The sequence below is a fragment of the Trichechus manatus genome, unplaced genomic scaffold (genome assembly GCF_000243295.1).
Source record: "Trichechus manatus latirostris isolate Lorelei unplaced genomic scaffold, TriManLat1.0 scaffold00081, whole genome shotgun sequence".
NCBI lineage: Eukaryota > Metazoa > Chordata > Mammalia > Sirenia > Trichechidae > Trichechus > Trichechus manatus.
Genome location: NW_004444017.1, coordinates 11,770,616 through 11,787,194, shown reverse-complemented (window position 1 = coordinate 11,787,194; position 16,579 = coordinate 11,770,616). Strand labels below are relative to the sequence as shown.

Here is a 16,579-nt window from a genome sequence, read left to right as displayed (position 1 = left end):
GGTGTAGGGGTGTGTGGAGTGCAGGTAGCTTGCCAAGCCTCAGAGGGAGACTGCCTCAGAGCAAGACAACTCCTGTGTGGTGATGCCAGAAGCACCCAAAGAACTAGGGAAGGAGGTTCTAACATTTAAAACAGCATTAGCGATTCCAATCATATAAAATTGTAGAAAATGCAAGGTAATCCATACTGAGAGAAAGCAGATCCGTGGTTGCCTGGGTATGGAGTTGAAGGGAGGTATATACTACAAAGAGGCAAAAGGAAACTTGGGGGTAAAGGAAATGTTTATTGTCTTAATTGTGATGGTTTCATGGATATATACATGTGTCAGTTCATCAAATTGTAACTTTAAATATGTGCAGTTGATTATATATCAATTATTTATTCATCAAAAGAAGTATAATAATCTTTAAAAAAAGAAAACACATAGCATTAGCCCCAGCTTAAAACACTTAGCATGAAGGGTATCCAGGTGCACAGAGCTGGTTACCTCAAAAAGAAGACTTTATGAATTCTTATACAAGAGTGGCTCTCCCCAAACCTTGGGCTTTCTACCATGCTGAGAGTTAGCTACATACCCTAACATGGTTGACCTTCCCCAGACTATTGGCCAGGAATTATATATCCATATCTCATTTGAAAAATTGAATCACTGTTGACAAAACCTGGTCATCTGTCTCTCCCTTTTTAGAAAGGCTATGGGATATAGCTTATTGATAAAATAGTTATTTTACCTCTGACCTGTCTCTTGTTTTTAAAAAAAAAAAAATCTGACAAAGTTTAAATTTAAAGAGTTTATTTGGTTTGGAAAAGATTCATGAATCAGGCAGCAACGTCCCAGTGAAACTAGGAAGTACTCCTCTGCCAAAGACAAAGGCAAAACAAGCAGTTTTTAGATATTTTGAACATTATTTTTATCATACTATCAGGTCATGCAGAAAGCAAAATGTACAGAACACGTGAAATTTGAATTCGTCTGAGCTAAACCAGCTAAGCATGTAGGCAGATTAAATTATGTGCACAGGCAGAAATGTTTGTGCATACCGATGAGGTCAAAGGAGATAGGAATTTCAAACGGGGACCCTGATGGTGAAAATACCCAGGCTCCCCAGCTCCAGCAAGTCCAGAGGACGAAAGTACAGATTTAACCTCTGCCTAGTATCCAGGCAAGGAGCCCTGGTGGTGCAACGGTTAAACGCTCTGCTGCCAACCAAAAGGTTGGTGGTTGGAACCTACTCAGCGGCTCCATAGGAGAAAGACCAGGTGATCTGCTCCGGTAGAGATTATAGCCTAGAAAACCCTGTGGGGCAGTTCCACTCTGTCACATGGGGTTGCTACGAGTCAAAATCGATTCGGCAGCATCTAACAAGAGTATCCAGGCACTCAGTACAACTGTAACAGATTGAACGCTACTCCTTTTCTCTCTCTGTTCAAGCATAGCTACTTGTGTTCACAACCAGTAGAGTTTTTTGCCTCTAGACAGGTAGCAGATAGGTTTACCCTTAGTTGTTTCATTCATTTGTTGAAAAATGTTTATGGAGCACTTAATATGTGCAAAGCACCAGGGTGGGTGCTTCAGAAGATACAGAGCTGGGTAACTGGTGTTCTCTAATATCAAAGAACTTACAGTAGGCTGGAAGGTGTTTTAGGTAGGATTCTGATTGCAAGAAACACTAATCCATTCACGTTAGCTCATGAAAAAAGTTTATTACAAACATCTCATGACTATCCCAAGAAAAGACTTGCCGTGTAAGAAGTACTCATGGGGAAATAAGAGTGTTTACACAAACAGACATATGCACACCCATGTTCATTGCAGCATTGTTCACAATAGCAAAAAGATGGAAACAACCTAGATGCCCATCAACAGATGAACGGATAAACAAACTATGGTACATTCTCACAATGGAGTATTATGCAATGATAAAGAACAATGATGAATCTTCGAAGCATCTCATAACATGGATGAATCTGGAGGACATTATGCTGAGTGAAATAAGTCAATCACGAAAGGACAAATATTGTAGGAGACCAGTACTATAAAAACTCATGAATTAAGGTCTGCACACAAAAAGAAACAATCTTTGACTGTTACAAGGGAGAGAAGGGGTGGGGATGGAAAAACACTAAATAGACAGTAGATAATGGTAACTTTGGTGAAGGGTAAGACAGTACACAGTACTGGGGAAGCCAGCACAACTTGTACAAGGCAAGGTCATGGAAGCTCCATAGACACATCCAAACTCCCTGAGGGACCAAATTGCTGGGCCAAGGGCTGTGGGGACCATGGTCTCAGGGAACATCTAACTCAGTTGGTGTAACATAGTTTATAAAGAAAATGTTCTACATTCTACTTTGGTAAGTAGTGTCTAGGGTTTTAAAAGCTTGTGAGCGGCCACCTAAGATACTCCACTGGTCTCACCCCTTCGGGAGCAAGGGAGAATGAAGAAGACTAAAGATACAAGGGAAAGTCCAAAGGACTAATGGACCACATCTACCACGGCCTCAGCCAGACTGAGTCCAGTACGACTAGATGGTACCCAGCTACCACTGCTGACTGCTCTGACAGATCAAAATAGACAGTCCCGGACAGAGCTGGACAAAAATGTAGAACAAAATTCTAACTCACAAAAAAAGACCTGACTTACTGGCCTGACAAAGACTGGAGAAACCCCAAGAGTATGGCCCCCAGACACCCTTTTAGCTCAGTAATGAAGTCACTCCCAAGGTTCACCCTTCAGCCAAAGATTAGACAGGCCCATAAAATGAGACTAAAGGGGCACAACAGCCCAGGGGAAAGGATGAGAAGGCAGGAAGGGACACGAAAGCTGATAATAGGAAACCCAAGGTCAAGAAGGGACAGCGCTGACATGTCCTGGGGTTGCTAACCAATGTCATAAAACAGTATGTGTACTGTTTAATGAGAAACTGGTTTGTTCTGTAAACCTTTATCTAAATTAAAAAAAAAAAAAAGTACTCATGGGATCTGCAACTGGGAGTTCTGTGGCAATAGAGGCAGCACTCTCAGGCACCACATGGTCTCTGGGGCTGCTTATACTCTTCTCTGCGGATCTCTCTGCCAGCATGCTCCCTCTTTTTATACATGATTTTTATTTCCTCATGAAATCAGCTTGTCCAAGGTCATCTTGACCACTGCCCAGCCTCTCTGGCCTCTTTCTACATTGTGACGGTCACTTCTAATTTTGAACTGCTAGGTCTCTAGTTTCCCAACTCCAAATTTCCAGGAGAAATCTGATTAGTCCAGCTCATCTTTTCAAGCAGTGTTGTGAGTCATAGGTTGCCTGGTAGATAGATCATGGATTGTCTGCCCTTGGATTAGGAGTCTAACCAACCCTGGAGCAATTAGCTGAGGACAGAAAGAGTACAGGAATGTCCAAACATGGCCATTTAGATCACATGGAATTCAGGCCGTTATATTTCCTTAGTAGAAGAACAGGCAATGATGGACCTCTCCAGGGCTGCTGATCCTGAATTTCCCTCTACTTTGTCCTGTGGCTGCCTAAATTCTAGAACTGACAAATCATCTAATCTAAGGCACCTAATTTTCTTATCTGTAGTTAAGAAAAAAATATATCCACCTTGAGTTTTTAAGGGTGGCGCAAGTTTGTGATTGGCTACTAACTGAAATGTTGGCAGTTTGAACCCACCCAGCAGCACCATGGAAGAAAGACCTGGTGATCTGCTTCCATAAGGATTACAGCCAAGAAAATCTTGTGGAGCAGTTCTACTCCGTACCACGAGGTCACCATGAGTCACAATTGACTTGACTGCAACAGGTTTGGTTTTTTCTGTGGAATTATTAGGATTAAATGAGATTATGTTGAACATCTGACATAATACCTGGCACATACCAGTGCTGAGTAAATAGTAGCTATTACTGCTCAGTTGCTAAAACTTTCTAAGTAGTTTCTAAAATCTCTAAAGTAGCTAAGAACAGTTTGAGGGATTATTCAAAGCAATGTTCAAATCTATCCCCACCACTTCCTACCCGTGTGACCTTGGGCAAGCTATTTAATTGCTCTGTGATTCTTTGTCTGTTAAATGAGCCTAAGAATTATCTACTTTCAGAGTGATGACAGAAAATAATCACCTTAACACAATCAATGGCTCTAACAGTAATAAAACAAAAAAAACCCAAACCCGTTGCTGTTGATTTGGGCACATAGTGACTCAGTAGGTACTCAAATTACCAGAGTTGATGGCTTAAAACGACAGAAATTTATTGTCTCAGTTCTGGAAGCTAGAACCTGTTGTGTCTGTGGACCCATCCTCTCTCCAAAGGCTCCAAGGAAAGATCCTTTCATGCCTCTCCCAGCTTCTGGTACCTCTACGTGTTCCTCAATTGCAGCTGCAGCGTAACTTCATCTCTACCTCCGTCCTCACATGCCATCTTCACTGTGTCTCTTTTCTTCAGTAAGTACACCACACCTATTGGATTAAGATCCACCCTACTGCAGTATGATCATGTTAACTAGTAACATCTTCAAAGACTTTATTTCCAAACAAGGTCACGACATAGGTATTGGCAGTTAGGACTTCAACATATATATTATGGGGACGCAATTCAACCCATAATCGGAGAACAACAAACAAGGTAAAATATAAAGGAAATACAGGTACACATTTGAAAAGAGGTCAGTTATTCATTGATAAGCTTTTTAATTTTTAGAATGTATTATGGGTTGAACTGTGCCCCTCCAAAATGTGTTGAAAATTCTGACCCCTGTACCTGTGGTTATAATCTCATTTGGGAATGGGTTTTCTTATGTGAGGCATTATTAATGTAGGGTGTGTCTGAAATCAATCTCTTTTGAGATACAAAACAGCGAATTAGGCAAGCAAGCAAGCACGCACAAACTAAGATACACGCCACATGATCTCCAAGGAACCTAGGAATAGAAGCTGCAAAGAGACAAAGACCTTCCCCTGAAGCCTATATGAGCGAAAAAGCCTTTGAGATGACATCAAAGCTACCGTTGGACTGCAAATTCATGAGACTGAGCCAGAAGAACCTAGGAGACATACTCCTGAATTCCTGACCCAGAGAAAGTATGACAGTACAAATATTAAGCCATTAAGTTTTAGATGACTTGTTATACAGTAATAACTAATGCACACTGGTGATGCTAATTACCATAGCCACCACTTGCTTGGGCTCAGAAAACTGCCACTCTACCTTTAACATTTTGGCTTATTATTGGCACCCACAACCCTTCTCCTTACAGCACAGGTGAAATAAGGCCGGAACATTAAACAAGGTCAAGTCATAATTTGAAGAAGTTAACATGCAACTAGATGCATCTAGTTTTTTATTTCACTCACTTAGGAGTTCAGGAGTCTGTAGGTGGTACAGACGGTTAAAGGACTTGGCTACTAGCTGTAAGGTTGGCAGTCAAACTCCCCCAAAGTCACCTCCGAAGAAAGCTTAGCAGTCTGCTTCCAAAAGTCAACAGCCTTGAAAACCCTATGAAGCAGTTCCACTCTGCACACACGGGAGCTGCCATAAGTAAGACCCGACTCCACAACAACCAACATAATAAGGGTTTGTTATGAGAACGCTTCTTGCCTGGGTTACCTTATACTCCTTAAAGATTTTTTCCTGAAGCCCCATGTATACTTTATATAGAACTGTCACAACCCTATCCAGATTTACCATACCCAAAGGTCTCAAAATAAAACGTAATCAAACTTAGAAAATATCAACTATATTGTAGATTGGGCTTGTTTAGTTAACCAAACATAAGGAAAAACAAAACAAGAATAAAGTGGATTACTTTCCAGTTCTTAAAACATCAGTTTCGGCTTAAACCTACGACTGTATCTCAAACGCCTAAATATGACACAGTGTTGCTTTCCCAGTGGTGTTCACCTAGTTACCAAGCAGGTTTAGGTATTCTTAAAAATTAAACTGATAATAAAGTTTATGGTAAATTTTCTGTAATATAGATTTGTGTGAATAGAATTAGGTTACCCGAAATGTTTTTTAGGTATCAACTGTTTTGGTCTCTTTAAGAACTATCACTGTAATAATCAGCCTAATATAGGTTGCCTTTACAAATAGGGATTAGTAAACTTAAGATTTAAAAAAAAAAGTAGCAAAAATCTGATCATACATTGAAATTACTTGTCAAAATATAGCTGCAAATGAATATTTATCCATATTTAAATTTAACTACAATTAAAATCAAGTGTTTTAAAACTTAGGGCACACTTCTTAAAAATGTAGGAACTCTCAAGTGACAAAATTTGAGACATGATAATTTACAAAAAGGGATCGGAACATTCAACCAACAGTGGCTAGTTTGCATTTTTTCCTTGAGGTTTTAACTTACTTCTTTCTAACTACGTTAGGAGAAAATCTTAAAACTAGTGTTTCAAATAATCATCAAGTCACAAACAAATCATCAACAGTTGGGTTTATTGCGACAGTAAATTTGAAACTCCTGCCTTAGGCAAGGGTACTACCAGTAATTATATCAGGAATAGACAATTTCCTACGCTGTCAAATATATAAAAGTTCCTTTTGACTTTCCTCAACACCGATCAGTAAGCAGATTCAGTCCATATTTGCTTTGATCTATTTACTGAGTTAACCCGAGCTTCTTCTTCAGAGACTCTGGCATCTCAGGTGGAGGAGGACGAGGCAGTCTGAAGTAGACCTTCACAGAGTCATAGATGAACCACTGCAGTGCAGTCAGAGTGCCAATCATGATGATACGAGCAAAGAGTCCCTTCCACACACCTGGTTGAAATATGAAACATGAATGAAAAATTGCAATATACCCAAAAATGTTCTTTAAAGGAAAAAAATAAATCCTACCTTTAAATCCAAGTCTCTTGAGGACCTGAGAAGCACTGCTACCTTTCTCTTTATTCAACACAGATACCACAGAATCAGCAGGGTGAGAAACAATTGCACAGAAAACTCCAGCTGAAAAAAGTCAAGATAAATGATCCAATATGGAGCCAGTTAAAATACAAAGATACACATTATCCAAGTCACATGATAGTCAACAATCTTTTTCATGATTGTAAACATTGAAATTTTCTTTTAGTTCTTTAAAAAAATAAATCAGATTCAGAGTGAGACTGGTAAGGTTATAAAGCAGTTAACCCAATGTAAAATAAAAGATCCTTTAGAAGTTTTTATATTCAGATTTTAGCTGTCACTTCCTTCCTCTTATTTTAACAGACTGTTCTTGAAAAACTAAAACAAAAAAAAAACAGATGGTGCAGCAGTGAATGTCCAAATTCAGAAAAGAAATCAGGAGAAAGATCTAGTGGTTGTGGAGATTAATACATTCCCAAGACTAAACATGACATGCAAACTATAAAATAATCCTTTTAGGAACTAATACTTTAGCAAGTATTTATGACTCCTGAAGGGCATATGAAATGTTATGGGAAGATGAAAAAAAAGAAAAATTCACTGAAGTACTCCCCCACCACCACACACAAAAGAAGCCAATAACAGAAATAATCATTTGTCCTTAATTTTATAGACAACTGCGCTCTAAATAATTCATACCTATATAACCTGCCACAAATGTTACAACAAGCTGTTCTGGCTTTGAACATTCACTTCGGGGCTTGGGAACCACAAACTTGTACAATGCTTCAACAGTACGTTCAAAGCAGGCAAATTTCATCATGGTGTATGGGATCTGCCTCATCCAGAGAGGAGCAACCCCCTTGTAGAATCTAGGAAATCAGGAGACTTCATTTTACACAGTTGTATATACTCATCTAGCAGAGATTTTCATTAACATTAACAGAACTGTCCGCACACCAGTCAAGTCCTGATAGTAAAAAAAATGGCAGCATAACTGCATGTCATTTCTATCAGAACCTAAGACTAACATGCAGGTATATTTATCTCACATGCCAATGACTCAAGCACCTTCGACTATACAACCAAAAAAGTTGCTGGATGTTTCTCTGACTGGAACTACAAGAAACAAGTTTACAAGTAGAACTCAGTTCAAGATTGGCATCCACAAAGGTGGATCTAAGGAAGCATGTTGTGGCTCAATATATGCAAACTCTTATCACATACATCAAATGAATTCTTACAAGCCATCCAAAAAGGTACAGTAAATGGTTAGGTCAAATACTGTTAAGTACAGATTGCAAATATCAAGTCATCTGTAGAATGTCAAATGGTTCTTTGGTGTAAAGAAAATGCTTATTTGAAAAAAAAAGAAAATGCTTAATTTGAGAGCCCAAGCCATGAATTCACTTTTCAGAGAATATATACATTAAAAAAAAAAAAAAAATTATCTTCTTCTCCAACTGTATCTAATAAAATTTATAGCCACCACTAGATCTATCTGCTCAAGTTAGGTCTTGGACATCTTTCACATATACAGCACCTACTGAACAGATACTACGTATGAGTTTGGATCAATTTAATTTAGCTTGAAATGTATCAGTGAATAAAATAAAGATCCTTGCCATGGAACTTACATCTACATCCTATGTAGGCAGAAATAGACATTAAACAACATAATAGTTTTAAAAAAAAGTCTGGTGGACTTAATGCTACTGAAAAAAATTAAGTTCCTCAACACTGGAAGATTATTTTTATACTACAAATGCAGGCAAGTGTTTCACTTACGCCTTTAAGCCTTCTTCCTTATACATTTTGGGAGCTGCATCCCTCAAAGTGTTGGCATAACCTGGCTGGGTTTGAATTCGAACTTTAGTAGCTTCCATAGGAGCCAGGGCTATGTCAGCAAAGAATTCAGCACTGGCAGAGGCAGCCAAATACAGTGATGTGCGCCAGAGATAGGCATTCTCCTAAAATGAAAAACATAAGGAAGAAAAGGAATTGCTTTTGCATTGGCTGTTTTCAATTCAACTTTAAGTGATGGTTCTAGAAAACAAGTTTCAGACAAATTTTAAAAGTATTACACAGTCCACAGACAATACACGAGACCGAATATATGCTATCTCTTACATACCACAATGTGAACTAATTTTTTTTTAAGTCTAGGTGCCAAGTATACTTAGCACTGGAACTACACAAAAGAATGCCATAGCCCTTTTCTTTAAAAAACTTAAAATCTAACTTATTTGGAAAGCAGAATAAAAAGAGCACATAAGTTTAATGAAATACATTTTCTCATCCTGCCTCTAATAAAAACAGCCTCATGATCTGAGGAATGTTGTTCACCATTTCTGGGACCATCTCTTCAGTTCTAAAACAAGGTGGGCCACACAAAACCAAAGATCCTTTATGGTACTTAAAATTTAATGCTTAGGACTTTCAATGTCAAATTAAATTACATACCTCTCCAAGTATGTTGCTATATAATACTTTGAAGACTTCATAAAAGCCAAACTTGCAAAGCCCCTGAAGAGAGTAGCCAATGAAAGTCGGAGCCCATCCTTTCGCCAAACCACGAAAACCATCTTCTTTAAGTGTAATTGAGAATCCATTAAATATGCCCTTGTACTTCTGGGGATCCACCTTTACTTAAAACAAACAAACAAAAAATTAGTTAAATATACCAGAAAGCTAACACTTCTTTCTCATAAATATTTAATCTGCTGGTAATTGACTACAAGCAGTTTTTCCTTTTGGTTCTAAAATAAACTTCAGTAACTACAAAAGGTAAATACAAGTTTACTGAATGATACCAGCTTAATGTCTATAATTACCTCTGTAAAACATAACTTTTTGTACATTAAAATCTAGCTGTGAGTCATATTTAAGTCTTGGAAAGATACTTAAAAACCGTACCCACTATCGAGTTGATTCAGACTCATAGAGACTCTACAGGACAGAGGAGAACTGCCCCATAAGGTTTCCAAGGCTGTAATCTTTGCCACCAGGGCTCCAGAGAAATACATAAGGGGGCAAAATTCCTACAGATATACACAATAAAACTGATTCTTAAGAGATTTCTCATCACCAAATTCTTCTTACCACTAAAAAAAAAAATTCATTTTAAAGCTACTGCCTAAATAATAGATCAAGTCTAATATGCTAGTCCATTAAGCAGATTATATACTATAAAATTCTGTGAATTTAAGACAGTCAAACTAAATATTAGTTAAAAAGATACATCAACACAATGAGAATCTGCCTTTTAATTTAAATTCACTTCAAGAGACATGCACAAGAAATTTTAGACAGAGTATATTTTACATCCATTCTATTAACTAATGGAAAAAAAAATCTTATCTATTTCTGCCAGTACTAAAAGGGCTGGTATGGTATACATCACCTTCCTCTCCCTCCTAATATTTCACCTTCCTTTCTCTTTTAGGTAAGTGGACTTCTAATCCTGTTTGGGACAAATAAATTTTTGATGTTTGATTATTTTTGTTTCAATCATCCTAATTAAAAGATATTTATATTGTAAAAAAAACTTTTATGTTAATAAACGTTAAGAGGCTATGCCCACAAAATTTTTCATACTGAGATATCAAGGGTATTTTTTAAAATATCTACATAGTGCTCTCTGCCTTCATCTTATCAATAGATAAAAGACATGAAGTTACTTCACATAAATCCACAAAGACTAATTACCCACCCTGACTGTTTCGGGCATAAAGAACCAGTTAGCCATTGTAGAGGAATTCTGGCCAGAACTGAGGCACTCAAAAGAGTCTGAGAGCGAACAATCTACCCACACACCACAAATTCAAGAAATTTTCGAGTTTGCTCTCCTACTAAAGTTTCTAGCAGTTATTATGTCTTCAAATTCTTATTTTCTGAAGCCCTTTAAGATTACTCAGAATTAAGTCGCACATGAAAGATACTACAATTTTGATGGTGTCATCTCAATACAAACCTGCATACGGCATTTCACTAAATCCAGAGGAACAACAGCAGTGTGTGTCAGACCACAACTTAAGACCCCACCAAAGCCACATAGCGCATAAAACTTCATGGAGCCATATTCACAACTGTACTCTGCAGTAAAGACAAGACACACCATGCGTTTTAATGTAAAACTCATGTTAATGATCATCAACTTACCTCCCAGACAGTTAGGTTTCCACACAGCTTGTTAGTAGATGACTACATCTTACGCCTTAACAGCCATGCTTCAACAATATGCCTTAGTCCAACATGCAAAACAAACCTGCATTCTGCATTTAACCAGATCTAGAGGAACCAGTGCTGTATGTGTTGTGCCACAGCTAATAATTCCTCCAAGTCCACAAAGCATAAAGAATCTGCCAGATCCATAATCACAGCTATACTGCTCTGATTGGGGAAAAAAAAAAAAATCGAGTAAGTTTTTCTTCAGGATGACTCAGGCCATGGTATGGGACGTAAGAAAACAATTTCCCTGTGAAATAGCAGTATCACAGCTGAGGGGCCTTGGCCTCCTTTTACAGTTAAGTTGAATAATTAATCTAGTGGGAATTAACAAGAAATTCACTGCGAAGTCAAAACAATTATTTAAAGATTGTGAGAGGGCCTTATATCTACGTACTAACCATGTCAGTTTTTTTAAAAAAGTTTTCTATATTAATGGCTTTTACGACAATATTAAAATCAGAATTCAAATTATTAACCACCAATAAGAACACACTTCAGAGCACAAATCAAACTCAGAAAGAGCACCCTAACATGTAAAAGATTACTCAAGCCACACTAATCAATACTATCCCCCCTTACAGATTCCTATAGCACTGAACTAGATACAGGTAGTCCCCTGACTTATGATGGGTTTCCATTCCGTAAGTAGGTTCTTGAAGTCGAATACCTCATTTTTTAAAATTTGTTTAGTTTTCATTATTATTGCTTTTTATCAGTATCTTTATAAATCCGATCTTTGTCTTTGGGGGTTGGAAACATTACATAAAAATTTACAGATATATTTCAACATTGTATATGTAGTACATTTGCTAATGATAAAATGTACCAAAAAAAGATGGTGGTACTTGAATAGGATTTAAGTAGGGGACTATCTGTATACATAAATTTCTGTAATCAAATAAATACATCTAATAATCTCACAAATGACGTTAGCTTTAACTTTTTTAATTGAAGGGTGGAATGATAGTTTGATTTTCTACTCACACTAAAGACAGAACAGAAACACATGCATAATCTAAAAAAAAAAACGTTTAGGTTTTACAGGCACAACGTAGATACCAGTCTCATGACTCCTACAATTCAGTTTTCAAATTTTTCTGTACATACACTCCACTGGGACTTAAAAACATACAATTAGGTTAGAGCTGGGCCCAACCACCCGGAATCCCGAAGACCAAAGGAAGTTCTACCGATGATTATCTCCTCTCTGTAGCCTACCTGGGGCTTCAAGTTGCCTCTTCTACCACTAGCATGAAAACTTAAAGCGACCCAATTATCTCATCTCTTTTGTCAACTAATATCACACTCAGGGAATACTTGGGAATACTTAAGGTAAGGAAAGGGAATACTTTTAAGAAGGGGATTAGCACCAAATCGAAGAACAGATAATATAGTTTGAACTGCCCATTATCAGTGGTAAGGAAGGAGACTACTCAATACTTGGTCTGCTGACCAGGCGCGTTCTCGCTGGTGAAGATAAGGAGCTACTCACAGCCTCTCTACCTTGGCCTTCCCTCGAGGGCGTGGAGGTCACGGCTGACGCTGGACCTAGGCCCTTCCACGCCCTTGAGGAAGGCCAAGGATCGGAAACCCGGTCTAGGGCGGAAAGGGATGACATCCCTGGGCAGGCAACTGAGGGACGTCCTGTGGTTCAGCAGACAGGCGCGTCCTTCCATGTCCTCCAGACCCGGCCCAAACCTCGAAGGCAGAGCGAATAGCGAGTAGGAGAAGAGACTATTATTAAGGCAGGCTCTGATCTCACCTTCTACAGCGGCGGCTGCCAGGTTGCGGGAGCGGCGGGGCAGGCCTGGAGGCCCGGCGGGGCTGCTGCGCGGGTCCGAGAGGCCATCGTGCACCAGCTGCAAGTGCGGCGCGTTGAAAGGGTTAGCCCGTGCCAGGTGCGCCACAGACGAGAACATCTTCCTAGGGGAAGAGGGAGCGGCAGTCATTGGAAGGCGAGGGGGTCAGTCAAGCCAGGCAATGTCACCAGCGCCCTGGGACTCCGATCCGAGACTTCTTCCCGTCTCCGCGCCCTTGAGGAGGTCACGGCGCATCCCCAAAGTAACCCGCGCCCAAGCCGGCCTACAGCCAAGACAGTGGTCCCACAGGGTCTCTGAGCTCCGCTCCCCGCACCCACCGTGGGAAGGCCGGGTCACACTCACTCCCTAAGATGGCGAACACCCGTCCGCTCTCTCGGAAAAGCTGCGGCTCACAGAGGCCGAACGTCCTCTCAGCCCTTAGATCTGTGCCCTTCGCGCGCCGTCAGCGTGATGCACGCAGCACGTCAACCACAAGCACTCGGTGCCCATTGGCGGAGAAGACCGCCGAGACCGTATCGTCATCACGTTCTCCTAGCAACCCTTTCCCCGCCCCTGCCCGCCCCAGCCCTTCCGGCCCGGCGTCTGCGCAGGAGGATTCGTTCTGCGCAGGCGCACATTGCGGGCCGGGTGTTAGAGAGGTGTGGGACTTGTGCTCGTGACCGGTTCTCATTGTCATTTCACCTTCAGGCGTCTTTTCTTGAGTCCGAGATTCCTTGTCTTTTCATTTAAGTGAGTTCTAGTATACGGTAGTCACTTTTAAAAAAAGAGAAGAGACTAATGCTTGATTTATTATGTAAGTTGCGGTTAGAATCCCACTGCAGAATTTTGTCACAACTTCCAACATTAGAGTTTTTTTTTTTTAAGTACTATCCATTGACATTAAACATAGACATGCCTGCATTTTCCATTAGAGTACGGGAGAATATTTTAAAAGGGAATGTACAACAAGAACTCTTAAAATAGACAAGACAGTCCGCTGGTTTAATCTCAATAGTCTATATACACAATAATTTACAACACATTAATTCATTCATAAAAGCTTTTTAACACTTGGGGATACGGGTAAGGAACTAGAGCGAAATGACGGCAGCAGACTGTGTGTTTAATAAATTTAGAAAATCTTCACTCGATTCAGTTGATCTGGGAGGGGCCTGGTTTAGTTGGGAAGAGCTTAGTAGTGGTCAAACATCTGTTATGATTCTGGCTCTGACGTTTTCCCAGCTCTTTGGTAGGTAAAGTAACCTTGGGGATTTTCTTGATCTCTCTGAATCTGTTTCTTAAATGTAAGATGGGACCAGGGTTGGCCTCATGGGCTTACTGCCTGTATAGTCACACAGGGCCCCACACTTGGTTTAATGCTGTGCTGTTGTTGCAGGGGTCTTCTGCCCAACCTGGGCAACCCCTATGAGGTTCTTGCCTTCTGCTGACCAAGAATGACCAGGAGAGGCTCAAGTTTTCTGCATGAACAAAGCTTTATTGAGAAAAAGTAGTTTGCAAGCAGAGATAAAGAGGGACAAAACAACGCTAGCCTTTGTCTTTTAGAGGAGAAACATCATAAAGTTTAGTAAAGCAAAAAAAGTTTTATTCGGCATATATTCAAAAGGGCAGAAGTGGTAAAACGGAGAAGCATGCTGCTAGAGCCATGTCTGTCCAAGTCCAAGGAAATACCACAGAACAGATAAAAGTGGGAAAACAGACAAGCATGCTGCCACAGCCATGTCTGTCGGAGTCCCAAGACCATTACAGAGTCATCAGTATATATTAACATTACCAAGGGGCAAAACCATTGAAAGCTTAGCCTTTTCAGATTAGCTAGAAACTGTGATCCTACATTTCGAATTGTCTTTCTTAACAATCATTGGTACAGGTTTCAGTAACAAGAGTCAGGAGGGTCTTCACTGGTCCAACAAAGTTCTATTCACTAAATGCTAATAGAAAAAGATATGAGTGGAAAGTCTTTTGTGTTGTGTTTGGTCGGCTTTATATGACAGTTTCCCTAAAAGATATTTTCCAAGATTATCTTAGCTACCGTCTTTATACGTCAGGGCCCAGTTGGTGCGTCCTTGTGAGTCCTTGTGGGCCCAGCTCCAGCTGGGTAACATCCTTTATGCTCAAGGACAGGGAATAATAATTCCAGTATTATTTTCTAAATCAGTCTTCCTGAATAAAGGATTGGCTACGGCTTATAAAGATTTTTAGGCGGGAAAAGGCATCATCTTTCTTCATGAAAGAGGTGGGGTTATGCAGACCAGGTGCGCGCGCAAGAGGTAATTCAAGATGGAACCTGTAACAAAGGCTCCTGGGACTGGATGGCAGGACTTATTGTGGGGTGCCGCACCTGCACAGTTCCCCCGTGGTGCCAGCTCAATTCCTGTCACGGGTCTGTCGGTCACCTTGCGGATGTCTGCGCACCCTCCAGGGACTACATCAGGCGATTCTTCTGAAAAACATCAAGGAAGTACATTGAGAGCTGGGTGGGTTGTTCTTTCATTATTGTATGTTCCAAGATATCGGGTTTTGTGTCATTAGTTAAGCACATGTTTTTAGTTCAGGGTCCTTTGCCTAGGGGCTCAGTCCCTTTTTCCCTTCCCTATCTCACTGTCACTGCTTTGAAATTATTGATAACTTATGAACCAGGAGCCCCACATTTCTCATTTTGCACTGGGCTCTGCAAATTATGTAGCTGGTCCTGGATGAGAGTAACATTTATCTTACAGGGTTAGTGAGGGCTCAATGAGATGCGTCTAAAAGTCTAAAAATGATGGTCTGTAAAAAATTAGCTATTACTCAGGCAAGGTTTTAAAACTCTCCCACCAGCTTTAAGAATGGAGAAGACCACTGAAAATGTTACAGCCAGATGTAGGCAAAGGGTCCTTGAGCAAGGATATAGTACAAAGTTATAAGAATGAAGAAGACAATAGACTTAAGAAAGCACGGATCATATTTTTATTTATTTATCGGTAAGGCTCTTAGATGAACCTTGAAAGAGCTCATTTCCTCAAGTATGACAGGCTGAGTCTTAACCCGGTTCCATGACTGAGGTGTGGGACCTCAGTCACATATCCTGTCTGTGGAGGTGGCAGCAACCTGACTGGGTTGTGACACAGAGGTAGGATCTGGACATTTAGGAAATGTGCATGTGATGAGGGCTAGTTTGTGCAGAAGAAAAACAGCAACAGTCGTCAGAGGAAGAATTCAGGAATAGAGGGTACAGGTGTTGTAGGGGAAAAACATCATAAATTTTAGTAAAGCAAAAAAAAAGTTTTATTCGGCGTATATTCAAAAGGGCAGAAGTGGGAAGCGGACAACCATGCTGCCAGAGCCATGTCTGCCCAAGTCCAAGGAGATATCACAGAACAGACAAAAGCGGGAAAACAGAGAAGCATGCTGCCACAGCCATGTCTGCCCAAGTCCAAAGACCAGTTACAGAGCCATCAATATATATTAACATTACAAATGGGCAAAACCATTGAAAGCTTAGCCTTTTCAGATTGGGTAGAAACTGTGATCCTACATTTTGAATTGTCCTTCTTAACAATCATTGGTACAGGTTTCAGTAACAAGAGTCAGGAGGGTCTTCACTGGTCCAACAAATTTCTATTCACTAAATGCTAATAGAAAAAGATAAGAGTGCAAAGTCTTTCGTGTTGTGTTTGATCGGCTTTATGTGAAAGTTTCCCTAA

The 16,579-nt window shown here is 40.1% G+C and overlaps 1 protein-coding gene and 1 non-coding gene across 6 annotated transcripts; both read right to left on the bottom strand.

Annotated features, from left to right (window-relative positions):
* Positions 1-6,416: 6,416 nt before the first annotated feature.
* Positions 6,417-13,352, bottom strand: SLC25A3 (solute carrier family 25 member 3). Of its 5 annotated transcripts, XM_004381251.2 has the most exons (8): positions 13,239-13,352; positions 12,839-12,999; positions 10,820-10,941; positions 9,310-9,489; positions 8,635-8,816; positions 7,546-7,718; positions 6,838-6,948; positions 6,419-6,759 (listed from the first exon to the last, which is right to left on the bottom strand). In XM_004381251.2, exons 2-8 carry the CDS (start codon positions 12,993-12,995, stop codon positions 6,599-6,601), a joined length of 1,086 nt encoding a protein of 361 aa, XP_004381308.1. In that variant the 5' UTR covers positions 12,996-12,999; positions 13,239-13,352; the 3' UTR covers positions 6,419-6,598. The 5 variants fall into 5 exon arrangements, with proteins under 5 accessions (XP_023591508.1, XP_004381306.1, XP_023591509.1 ...); XM_023735740.1 differs by having other exon boundaries at positions 6,417-6,948; positions 13,239-13,324; XM_004381249.2 differs by having other exon boundaries at positions 6,417-6,759; positions 12,839-13,288.
* Positions 7,794-8,040, bottom strand: LOC111821404 (small nucleolar RNA SNORA53). Its single transcript, XR_002824837.1, has one exon. It is a non-coding gene; the product is annotated as a small nucleolar RNA SNORA53 (small nucleolar RNA).
* Positions 13,353-16,579: the final 3,227 nt, after the last annotated feature.

Bases quoted from the DNA above. Each gene is read 5' to 3' on its own strand.
- SLC25A3 (XM_023735739.1), bottom strand. From the start codon at position 13,025: ATGACTGCCGCTCCCTCTTCCCCTAGGAAGATGTTCTCGTCTGTGGCG. The intron at 7,719-8,634 runs GTAAGTGAAACA...CTGATTTCCTAG, and splicing joins AAGGAAGAAGGCTTAAAGGC to ATTCTACAAGGGGGTTGCTC. The intron at 6,949-7,545 runs GTATGAATTATT...GACTTTTTTCAG, and splicing joins ATTTGTGGCAGGTTATATAG to CTGGAGTTTTCTGTGCAATT.